The sequence below is a fragment of the Carex rostrata genome, chromosome 34 (genome assembly GCF_964058835.1).
Source record: "Carex rostrata chromosome 34, lpCarRost1.2, whole genome shotgun sequence".
In the NCBI taxonomy this organism is placed as follows: Eukaryota; Viridiplantae; Streptophyta; class Magnoliopsida; order Poales; family Cyperaceae; genus Carex; species Carex rostrata.
The window spans coordinates 1,017,508-1,030,340 of NC_135951.1; the positions used below are offsets into that span (position 1 = coordinate 1,017,508).

General features: G+C 33.6%; 1 protein-coding gene across 3 annotated transcripts in view; it reads right to left on the minus strand.

The window, feature by feature from the left end:
* Positions 1-11,868, minus strand: part of LOC144548778 (lipid phosphate phosphatase 2-like) — a 39,301-nt gene extending 27,433 nt beyond the window's left edge. For 2 of the 3 annotated variants that reach the window (XR_013509473.1, XR_013509472.1), the window contains exons 1-3: positions 11,126-11,868; positions 8,640-10,744; positions 7,303-7,455 (exon numbers count right to left, since the gene is read on the minus strand). Coding sequence is in view for 1 of the 3 variants with exons in the window: in XM_078297488.1 (XP_078153614.1) it covers positions 3,657-3,853; positions 4,354-4,413; positions 4,741-4,929; positions 5,224-5,317; positions 5,645-5,754; positions 6,193-6,280; positions 6,367-6,564 (936 nt within the window). In the remaining 2 variants the exon portion in view is untranslated. Of the gene's footprint in view, positions 1-3,525; positions 3,854-4,353; positions 4,414-4,740; positions 4,930-5,223; positions 5,318-5,644; positions 5,755-6,192; positions 6,281-6,366; positions 6,614-7,302; positions 7,456-8,639; positions 10,745-11,125 lie in introns of those variants that run through there. The other variant, XM_078297488.1, reaches the window with a different exon arrangement.
* Between the last annotated feature and the right edge of the window lie 965 nt (positions 11,869-12,833).

Below are 12,833 nucleotides of genomic sequence, written 5' to 3' on the forward strand. Positions count from 1 at the left end.
TTATCGTCACCAACAATGTAATGTATGGATTCACAGGGATTTATTTTAAATTTCAGATTCAGGAGATCGGGTCAGTTCTAATTATGGTTGACTTTGAAATAATGTGATTGATTCACACATGGGTATAATGTTGAAATGAATTAGAATGGTAATGATTGATATTGAAGGACCTTTTATTTTTCTTGATTGGATCTGAAACCCTATTTTTCTACTCTCCACCACATCAGTTTTCCTTTAATGTGGCACTGATTTACAAGGCCTCGTACCAGCGTCATATTTTTACTGTTAGTAGTTTAGATGATATATTAGACTTATTTGGGCAGACTCTAAACATAGTTTTACTTGCTGCTTGTTGTCAATTTGGAGATAAGGATTTGCTTGTTATGGGATTAAAGAATTCGAAAGAATGTAAACTAGTGTTTTCCTAATTTACAGTCTTCTTGTTATTATCTTGTACTTAGTGAAATGACTTATCTTATCCATGACCTCACTTTATTCAAAAAAGAGAGCTGACATTGCTTTTTTTTTGCCTCTTAGTCTAGTGGTACGACTAATTAAATAAAAATGATGTATGAATTAATTACTATTTTTGAATGATATGTATAACTTAAGCTTGCGCTTTTGTCCATTAATTATAATTTATGGCACATCCATCACAACTCCGTTTCACATGTCCCACATTCTATTTTACCCGATTTAATTTAATTAGAGTATATTTCATTGTTTTAATTATATATTCACTCGTTCCCAATATTCATTCAAAAAATTGATATAATTTCTTTAGTTTATATTATTAATTATACTTTTTCTATTAATCCGTAAATTTTGATGATCCGTACTCTCGTCCGATTGTGTCCCGCAACGCCTACTAGTGCATGCCGACCACGCTCACACAAAAAGGAGTCCGGATCCCCTAAAATAATTCAAATTTTGTGTTTAGATCCGGACTATTCGATTAGAATTCCAATCAATTAAATCCGATGTAGATGTACGGAGTCTTTAATATTCGTTCTAGAGCAAATCGAGCGGTCCGGATTCAAACTCAAAATTTGAGTTACTTTATGGAATGCTTCGGATCTCGTGTTATATACCTACGAAAATCTCTTAGAAATCCTTTTAGATCCATGGACTTATTGTTATCTACCTGCTGAATGTTTGGTCATGAAGTCCATATCACAAAAAGATTCGAAAGGAATAATTGAACAAAAATCATAGAAAATGGGGACAATTTCACAGAGGAGAAAGAATCCATCTAGTTAGACTATTTACACGGGTAATTAATTTGCATTTTCCTTTTGAAAAGATTGAACTCTTTTTTTCATAAATCCATAAATTTTGTTTTCAGTGAATGTAATGATTTTACAAGAATGTATAATTCGATTTAACTTTAATTTTTTTAATATTAATTTTTAATATATTTCTGACACTCTCTGAATAAAATTTAAGAAAACACTCCAAATATTATGATTAATTGTCTACAGTAACCGGAGAAAAACCAATATCGATCTTTTTTAGAGAAGACAAAAGAGAAAACCAGAGTATTCCACACGCATTTGAACTACCAAAAGTGTGATGGAGTGTTTTCCATGCATCAAATGATCCCAAGTCACATAATAAGCCACATAAGCCATCTCTATATCCACATAAATCTTCTCTATATCCATGCATCGAATTTTTTGCAATAAATTAGAACTAACCGAATTATTGATTATATTCCTTATGCAATATCTCAATTCTTAGTCACAAATGTCTGAAGGAACTGATTTGGCTCCTTATATAGAAAATGTGTAAATAAACTGAATTTTATATTTACTCAATTCTCTCTATATATGACATAAAATAACACTTCATCTTTCCGGTTCTATATAAAATATAAAATACATATATATCTAAAATAAAATATTCTGAACTTTGTCGGTGACATAAATGAGCTACAGTTAACCCACTGTTGTATTTCTAAAGATGCAAAAATGAGCTACCATAACTAGTTATCCACAAAAACCGGAGAAAAACCAATATCTTTCAGAGAAAACCAGAGTAATCCTTACGCAATTGAACTACCAAAAGTGTGATCGAGTGTTTTCCATCCTAATGTGACTATACTTTATAGCCACATAAATCTTCTCCATACATATAGCTTCAGTCCATATGTTGACGCCATCAAGTCATAAGTCAAGTCAATACATAATCTAATTGAGAAATTAAGTGCTGATCGTTAGAATTGAGGTGTGGATAAATAGTCTAAGATCCTCTTGGGAGGCTTATTATAGACCTCATTTCCATTTGTCATAGGTCAAAAGTGATACTTGATGAAATGCTTGAGCTAAAGGTGACATGTGTTTCCCATCTTCTATGAAAATTATATGAAGATTAATTTTTAGTTCTTTTTTATTGTGTGCACTACTACAGAATAAGTGATTGCACACGGACATAAACAGACGAGCTAGACGGATTTTCCTGCCACGTGGAATGCGAGGGTTTATAAATTCCTGAATATTTACACACGGATATTTACCCGTGTACAATTCATGATAGCTACACGTATTATTACATAAATAACAGTGTACAATTCCTTGACAGTGGCTCTCTCCATAACCGAGCTACACGGATTCGAAAATAAAAAGCCGTCTACGATGACTATTCTACACGGACATTCATCTAAATATCCGAGAATATTCAATTTGTCCAATGAAACTGAACATTTTTTCTGGTACATACAAACGACATATGTTTATTTATTTAATAAAGGGTAAAATAAATTTTAATAGAATAGGCAATAACTTGGGTAAATTTGTAAAATTTTGAAATTTAAAGGAAAAATACGTAATTTTGAGATTTTTTTAGGTTCATACGAAATTTAGAGGTAAAATTGTAATCAGCGGTACACTGTTGATGGCCTTAATTATTATTATTTATAAAATTATGTTCTTAGTTATTGAGAATGCATTATATAGCTCCATTGAACTCAACATGGGCCAACCCTTTGTTTGAATTCATATGTGGAATTTTTTGTTTTGGACCTACTTTAGCTTGATGGGCTTCAGTTTCGTCCGATCCGCTTTAAGATTTGTGTTCCGCTTTAATATTTCAACATGTCTAATATAAATTTGTACTGATTTAAATTTAGTTTTTCTATATTAAGCTGTGTACTTTTTTATGTCTAACAATGGTACTTGAGAGTAATGTTTTACCAGGAACAAGAAAGCCACACATTCTATCTATCTACTTTATAATCAACACATGCAAATTACAAATAAAATAAAAAAATCAACTACACTTAACCTAAATTTGTCCAATGAAAGTGAACATTTTTCTGGTACATACATACTTCATATGTTTATTTTTTTTTAATAAAGGGTAAAATGAGTTTTAATAGAATATGCAATACTTTGGGTAAATTTGTAAAAAAAATTGAGGTGCATACATGAAATTATCCCATAAACAAAAAAACAAAAAAAAACAAAAAAAAAACTAAATGAACTTAATACAGCAAAGGAAGTTAAAAGAGCAATACTTCACCCGGAATGAAACAAGAAAGCCACACATTCTATTTCTCCTATATAATCAACACAAACAAAGTAAAAAGAAAAGGAAAAGGTCAACTACACTAAACCATAGACCTAATTTCATACAAAAAAAAAATCAAGTTAAACGGGTCACTGCCTGAGACCCGACTCCATTGAGTCTAGAATTGGGCTGGTGTCTCTTAGTTGGGTTCGATTGCGACTTTGACTTGACACATAAACGGTCTCAATTTCATTTCTTCTCATGTTAAACGACCCGGTATTAGCTGCAACTTGGGTGGTGCTTTGTGCCAATGCCAACTCTTGGAAGTATGCATGGGGCCAAAACCCTAGCAAATATTTCAAATATTTAATGAAGGTGCACAATTATCTTTCTTTTTTACATTTTCATACAAATCTATTGCTCAATGATGCTATGCATAGTGTGGATTGGTCCATACTATGGATCAATATACAGAAGAAACAGTGAACCATTCAACATGATCTCCGAATAAAAATGTACTTGTAGATCAAATTTTACAGTTTTAAATTACTTTTTACTATTTTATAGACCATTCAAAATTAGTAATTTTCTACCTATTTAACAAAAAACAAATAGTAAAAAAATGTAATATTTAGTCTGCAAATACATTTTCACATGAAGATCATGTTAAACCGTTCAAATAGACTATTTGAACTTTGAAACAAAGATATTGATTCATAGTACGGACCAATCTACACTAAGCATAGTACCATAGCCTCACTCTTGTGTCTCTTTACAAATAAGAATTAAAAGTGAGATCGAATTGTTGGTTATAACTAAGTATTTTTTATGAGGAGAGCAAAGTACCGTCTACATCATAAGGGGCAGGGAAGAACTGTAAATAACAAAATGACGCTATCGCAGTTCCTGCAAAAAAGTTCATAGAAATTAGAAGTACAGTAAAAAAATCCAGAAATGTGCAGAGATATATAACATGTAAATCCCATTATTGATAAAATTTGACAGATATACCTAATACCTAGAATCCATATTTTGCATCTTCGTGGAATTATTTTATACTTCAGGGGTGGAAATGTAAAAATTTCACAAAGTTATATTATTCTTCATTGAATTATTTTATACAAGTTTTAAGTACAGTAGAAAAACCAGAAATGTGCAGAGATGTATCTGTATTCTGCATCTTCATGAAATTATATTATACTTCAGGGGTGGTAATGCGAAAAAGAAAATTACCAATAAGCCCTCCAGCAAAAACATCTTGCCAGTGATGCCAATAGTCATCTACACGAGATACTCCTACAAGTGCTGCTAAAAGTAGAGGCGCCACAACCGGGCACACTTTTGCAACATGGCCCTGACGGTCAAACAAATTTATTTTTCCGGCCAGATACCAGGCAAGAAATCCTAACCCCGCAAAAGACCCTGTAATGTTATGAAATACAATTTAGCATTGTTTCTGCCAAAAATGAAAACAAATATTTCTACAATAATTTATTCCTAGTACAAAAAAATGAAATCCTAATCCCGCAAAAGACCCCGAAATTAAAAATCAGTACAAATAACAGAAACTAAATTAAAATCAGAACAAATTGATTCCTGGCATGCTGGAATTAAGAATCGATTAGTTTTCATTTCTGAAATAATTAAAATCAGTACATAATTACATATTGATTTGTTTTCATTTCTAAAATATTTTAATTTAGAAATATGGCATACATGAAGTATGGCCGCTAGGAAAGCTCTTGTGGCCTTCCTTTATAACACTCTTTTCGCCATGGCATATAACATCTGTTGTTACATTATCATAAACCTGGAACAATAAATAGAAAAATCAACTACCCAGTACAATATTTTTATCGAGGACAAAAAAAAAATATGAAAATATAGTGTTATAATGAGTGAGGCTTGTGGTAATATGATCAAATTTCATATTTTTTTTTAGAATGTTTTTACTAATTTTTTAGATAGTAATTGAAAATTCTGGACCATCCAAAAGCAATGGTTTTCTACCTATCTAAAAAAAAATAGTAAAAACATTCTAAAAAATAGAGATATGTAATATGCATAGACCCATAGCCTCACTCGTGTTATTATTTTCACTTTATATCTTGTCTGTGTAAAAAGGATATTTATTTACATCTTTGCCATCAGGAAAGCAGCGCCAGAAAAAATCAGGCCTTGGTCGGCCAACCCCACCTTTGATCGCATCAGTAATTACCGCAGTTATAAGCACAGAAAATAGAAGTCCTGATTTATAACAAGAGAAATTTAGAGGATCAATTTAACAAATTAGTTTGTTTAAAGAACTCTCGCTCAATTAATATTTTACCGTGGTTCCCTATAGCACTCAGCAGTGTGATGCGAAATGACCAATTGCCCTTAATAACTTTGTAAGTTAGATATTTCCCCCATCAAAATTTTAAAATTGGTTATTCCCCAATGTAAACTCACTCATTTGATTAATATCCTCATTTCATAATTTAATCAAATGAAAACACAGTTTCATATTAATAAAAAATGACCATTTTACCCTTATCTTCATGATAACTAACTTTTATATTTTGATAGGGAAATATCTAAATCGCAGAGTTATGATGGGTATATACATATACAAATTCTTCTAATATGTTTGTATGATCTCCACTAAAACATATTTTGACCAGTAAATAATTTAAAGATAGTTACCGAGTATAGCATGATGCAAGTCATATACATTATTCTTCTTAAAATAAATCCCAACAAATATCACAATCAGCAATATTATTGCTATTATCTAACAATAACAAAATAGACAAAAATTAAAAATTACTCCAATTAAAATACAAAATTTATATACCAAGGGATACAGTAACAACGTACCGGCACAGCCCAGAATGGTACGGTTTTGCCCTTTAGTGAAGACCTCAAATCTGTCATCATATCTCTTGCCACAAATCGGTGAAATGGCTCAATTATATTCAGTAAATCATCGGTCACGGCTAATAAAATAAGTATGATCCAATCATACATGTAAAATCTCGGCACAGTAGATCCATGCAATCGAATCGTGTGATCCATGTGATCGCACCGTAACAGCCGATTTTTCCTTCTATGGTTAGACCCTTATCTTCAAAAAATAAAAAATTTATGAAACTTTGTACAATGAAAGATGAAATAAATGCTCACCAACATGCAAATATTCAGAGATAACAATAAAACAGTGCTGACAAAGTAAAATGTACGAAAAATGACGGAGCTGACAGTACAATTGCCACAATAAACTGGTACAAACTAATATACTAGAGCACTCCAAATTGTAAATTCTACTCTGTAGAATAGTAGGAGGCTGTTGGAAATGTGACTATATGCTGCCGCCTTTTCTGGTACGAAAACTGGCTTTTACTTTATGAATTGCAATACTCGTAGAGAGAAACAGAATTTCTGAGAAAATACTGGTAAACAGAAACAGATTTCTCAAAATGCTCAATTGTACTTTCTAATACACAAATTACAGTTTCTAAAAAACTATAACATTCCTAAATAAGCATCACAACTTTCCTAAAATAACATCCCACTAATTTACTAAAATAACAACCCACTATGTCAACTATTTCTAAAATAACTATATTCTGGAAATTACCAACGCAGATTTCAAGAAACTACGGTGGATTTAGATCACGCAAAATCATGAATTGGATCTGATATTTGCATAATTAAATACATGACAATTAATATAAAGCTAGTTAGATCACGCAAGGAATTAACATACCTAAACAAAAAGAGTAATGAAAAGACCACATCATCTCTGAAACTGACCTTGTGCTTATATTGGTGGTGAAAGCTTCCCCTTGTCAATGTGCTTGAATTTGTGCCACTCAGAACCCGTGTCTCCTAGGGTAGCAATCTCCTGAAACAGCTCCTCACTACACTTAATTGCTAGCTTCTGTGGCATTATTGTCATCAAGTAATCTGAGAGGGATTCAATTTCAAAATCAACCAAATTTGTTTTGACTTCAAATTTGAATATAAATGCACAATATTTGTCATATTTTGCTTTTCACTAATGCAAATTAAGAAAAATATCAATTAAAGTGCTTGAAAAACCTATCTCTTAGTTTGTTTTATTGTAGAACCAGAATGCACAACAATAAAATATGTATGACTGCTTGCAGAGATATTGTATGCATCTAATGAATGAGAAAATTGAGATATAAATCTATTTGAGATAGTTGTCCCAAAACATATTTTGCTCTTTTATAGTAAATGGTATCACAGTTAAAATCAGGAATCATGAGAAAGAAAACAGGGGTCAAAAACAGATAAGAACAAGCTAGACAAAAACCAAGCTCACTTGAAGACAAAAACAGGGGTACTGTACTTGTCACTCCCTTCAAAGATATTTTTCATGGTTAAATCCTAAGAAAATTATACAACAAATAAGCGTTAGACCCTTATTCTGAATTTTTTTTTTTTTTATGAAATTTGTACAATTAAAGATGAAATAAAGGCTCACCAACATGCAAATTTCAGAGATAAGGGCAAAATAGTGCTGACAAATTAAAATGTATGGAAAATTATGGAGTTGACAGTAGAATTGCCACAATTAACTGGTACAAACTAATATAATGGGCACTCTGAATTGTAAATACTATACTCTGTATAATAGTAGGAGACTGTTGGAAACGAGACTATACGCTGCAGCCTTTTTTGATACGAAAACTGGGTTTTACTCTATGAATTGCAATACTTGTTGAGAGAAACAGAATTTCTGAGAAAAAACTGGTAAACAGAAACAGATTTCTCAAAATGCTCAATTGTACCTTCTGATACACAAATTACAGTATTTAAAAAATATAACGTTCCTAAAATAAGCATCACAAATTTCCTAAAATAACATCCCACTAATTTACTAAAATAACAGCCCACTACATAACATGCTAAAAATAACTAACCAATGCAGATTTCAACAAACAATTTTGAATTACTTCTCAACAGAGACTACAGTGGATTTGTCAAGCGAAATCATGAATTGGATATGATATTTGAGCAATTAAATATATGACAATTAATATAAACCTAGTTAGATCACGTAGAGGAATTAATATACATAAACAAAAAGAGTAATGATGAGATCACATCATCTCTGAACTAACCTTGTATTTATATTGGTGGTGAAGTTGAATGGTGTCTTCTGGTATGTAGCATAGAGTGATTCATCCGATGTGGAAAGCTTCACCTTGTCAATGTGCTTGAATTTGTGCCACTCAGAACCCGTGTCTCCTCGGGTAGCAATCTCCTCAAACAGCCCCTCACTACACTCGATTGTTAGCTTCTGTGGCATTATTGTCATCAAGTAATCTGGGAGGGCTTCAATTTCAAAATCAACCAATTCCATTCTTTGTAATGATTTAAGGTTCTCCAAAGTTCTCAGATTTGGGCATTCTTCAATCTTAACAAATGAGATGCTGGGTATATTAGAAATCCTTACCAAGTTAGGATTGCCACTAATAAAAATTTCTTTGGTTGTTGGGAGGTTCTCTACGGTAATCAGGTTGTCAGCACGGTCAATTCTTACACGGTTCAAGGAAGTAGCATAATGTGAAAGACCCTCCGGCAGAGATCTCAACTGGGGACAAGCTTTAATATCAAAATCCGTTAGTTTGGGCATGGCTGGTTGTCCCTCATTCCACTTCCACTCTTTCCAATTGGGCATATCTGAAAAGTATAGTTTACTCAATTTGGGAAATGCAGGCTTGGCAAGACAACTAGTTGCTACTGTTTCTCTGCTTTGGATATCCCCCCAAAAGAATTCTTCTCCCACACTAACCACTGAATAGGCACCTTTTATTCGAAGGAAATCCAAATTGGGGAGTTGGCCTAATGGGGCAAGCCCCTCAAAGCAAGCACACTTTGCAATAGTAAGATATTTCAAGTTTGGAAGGGCGGCTCCCAGATTCAACCAATTAGGAAGATGTCTACCAAAGTAACCATGAATTATCATATCATCTACAGAACGTGGAGGACAGAGCTCATTTAAAACATCCTCAGTTGCCATCTTCTTCTCCTTAGTTTGGGAAAGTTGTTCGTTCGAGTTCAATGAAGTGTAAGTAAGTTGAAGTTTTCTCAACTTATTTTTGGTTAATAGGGTAGCTCTTTTTGCTATGTTCCTATCAGATACACTCTCTAAGCCCACTAACCTAAGTTCAATGAGTTGTGATAGAGATTCTAGTTCGTCAAGGCTACTGAATCCCTCAAAACTATTCTTGTATGGCTGGAAGCCATATAAACCAATGAGCTTTTCTATATTCTTTAATCCCATTGGGATTGCCTCGACCTTTGTATTTATAAAACTAAGGCACCTCAGCTCTCGTAGATTACTAATGCTTTGGGGGATGTGGGACAACTCAGTGCAGTCTATACAATAAAAACATTCTAAATTTCTTAGATTTCCTAAGGAACTTGGAATATTTCTCAACTTCGAATTACTCACATCCAAGTATCTGAGATGCACAAGGCTAAACAAAGAATCTGGCAAGCTTGAGATATTGGACCGATGTAGATCTAAAATGCGAAGATTAGAAGCTGCTTTACATAGATCATGAAGTGCAACATCATGTTTATTACGAAGTACTAATGTTCTCACCTCTTTTTCATTTTTAATTACTTCAGCGTTCACCGCATCATTTCCTTCTATTGATAACCGTCGTACTTTCAGTGAATCATCAGACTTGGTTAAAACTTGTTTCTCCCTTAAAACATAGTTCTCATCTTTTCCTAATTGACGGGCAAAAGACCACAAAAGGTCATGCATTTTGCATCGTTCCCATCTAAAGTAGCTTTTAGTATGATCTTCCAAAAGATTTCGCACTATTAACTCTGTGTAATACAATTGGCCCAATTCCCAAAAATTTCCCTTACCTTTAAAAAAACCTTCTGCTTGCCACATATTGATTAAATTTACTTGATAAAACAGAAAATCTTCAGGATAGAGGGAGCAAAATATGAAGCATTGCTTCAAATGCGATGGAAGGTCCTCATAACTCAAATAGAAAGCACGATGGACATCTTCCGATAGCCCATTCATGAACCACACATGGCTTTCAAGAATTGCTTCCCAGTTGTCTCTCGTGTTGCCTTTTGTGCAGAGTATACCACCTATGCTTTTGATGGCAATAGGCAAACCATCACATTTTTTAACAATTTGCATTCCGATTTCCATGAGATCTTTAATCTCACTTTCAACTCCGTTTGGGGCTACCTGTCAAATAAGTGTGTAAACATAATTAGTTTGTAACTTTGTATTCTTTAATTTTGTCCTTCAAAATTAATGTCATGCATATCAGAAAATTTAAAGCTAGAAAGATTCAAATTTTACAGTAAATGACCAATCTAATTTAGTTCCCCATGGTCGAATATTTTGCATTAATTGGAAATTTTTTTAAAAGTGCTATATCCGACTGTATTTCTTTTTCAACAACTAAATATAAAACTATACTTTTAATTACACTAGTTGTGAACTGCTGCTTCAAATAACAAGAAACCGAAAACAAAAGTAGAGCAAATTTGAGCAGGTTAGCACATCTAATAAAATTCAAATTAGGAGTATATTGTAAAATACCATCATAGTTATAGTTAATACCTGTTTAACTAACAAGGACAAGCCATCCTCATCAGATAACTTGTTTACTTGATGTGATTTTATTGACTTCATTCTATTGGCAACTCTTCCATCCCGAGTTGTGACAAGTAACCTACTCCCATGTGCTCCGTTAGTCATGGGAACACGCAACAGGCCATCCCAAACATTTAGACTCTCTTCCCAAACATCATCGAGAATAAGAAGGAATTTTTTCCCCTTAACGAGCTCCTTGAGTAAGGGCACCAGCTCAGATCTTTCTTCGGCGTCACCATACCGACCTCCTGCCTCTCGGATCATACACTTTAAAATTTCTATTCCTTTCACCTCCTTTGAGACACAGACCCAAACTTTTAACTGAAATTCCTCATGAATTCTCTGATCATTGAAGATCCTTTTTGCTAAAGTGGTCTTCCCTATTCCACCCATCCCCACAATAGCAACAACACAAATTTTTTCTCGCACACGCTTCTCTTCTTCGATCAGCCAGTTCACTAGCAACTCAGTATCTTCTTCAATCTTTTCTCCCACAATATCATCTAGGACAACCGAGGGATCTGTCTTGTGGCTTATGATCGAGTCCACTCGGCAAACTCGACTAGAAGGCCCAGAAAAGATTTGTGATTCGGTTAAACCCAGTTCATGCTTTCTCTTCGCAATCCCCTCTAGTCTCGAATTGATATCCATGATTTTGGACCCAATCTTGTGAGCAAAGAAGGGGTTGCAGAAGCAAGACAGCAAAGGGATGCCACAACGGGTATTTGAAGGGGAATTTGAACTTGAGCCAGCAAGGCGTTCTGTTGCCTTGATCTTACAGAGGTCGATGATGTCATCAGCATCATACATGACATCCTTGAGCTGCATGAGCCAGCGCTCAACGGATTTGCTATTGCTCTGCTTCCTCTCAGCATCTGCGAGAACACATTGGATTTCATGAACGGTGTTGTTGAGCTTCTCCATCTGACCAGGGATTCCAAGCAGCATGTCCACCTCATCCTGCACCATTTGCGCGACAAGTTCACTAAACTTTGACAGGAAAGCATCGAGTATCATCGCCATTTTTGTTTTGAATGAAAGCTACAGCTAGTGTTCAAGAGGAAGAGAAAATGTAATGGGTATAGTTGGAGATCTTAGTAGTCCTTTTCCCCTAATAGCCTAAAAGAATATCATATTAAAAAATATATTCACACTTATCAATTGTAATCTAGAGGCACATACAAGCCATGTGAAGGCAACCATATGTGAAGGAAATCAGGTTTAATTTAATCTACATTAATTGAGGGCCCCGATCGACCGAACCCCAAATAAATGTTTCGTTCTGACCTCCGAATGAAAGCTGTATATTATCTCAAAGAAATAATATATAAGAAAAATACAACCTCCGATGGTTTTCCGAAAGTGAGATGTTTATAATATATGAATCTTCTTGGAATAAGTGTTTATTATTGAGAGAAATCCTAACTCGCAGACAAATTGTCCCTAAAACATTTTATTTAGAAAAAAATCAGAAATTGTCCCTAAAACATTTTATTTAGAAAAACATAAATTATTTTATAGAAGCATTCAATTAATGACACCGTATAATCCAAATGAATTATTGCAAATTAATTTGCAACTAATAATCATGTACGACCTTTAAGTTTTTAACGTTCAAAACTAACATATATATCACACAAAAGATCTTAAAATTGAACTTGAAGAATATATAATA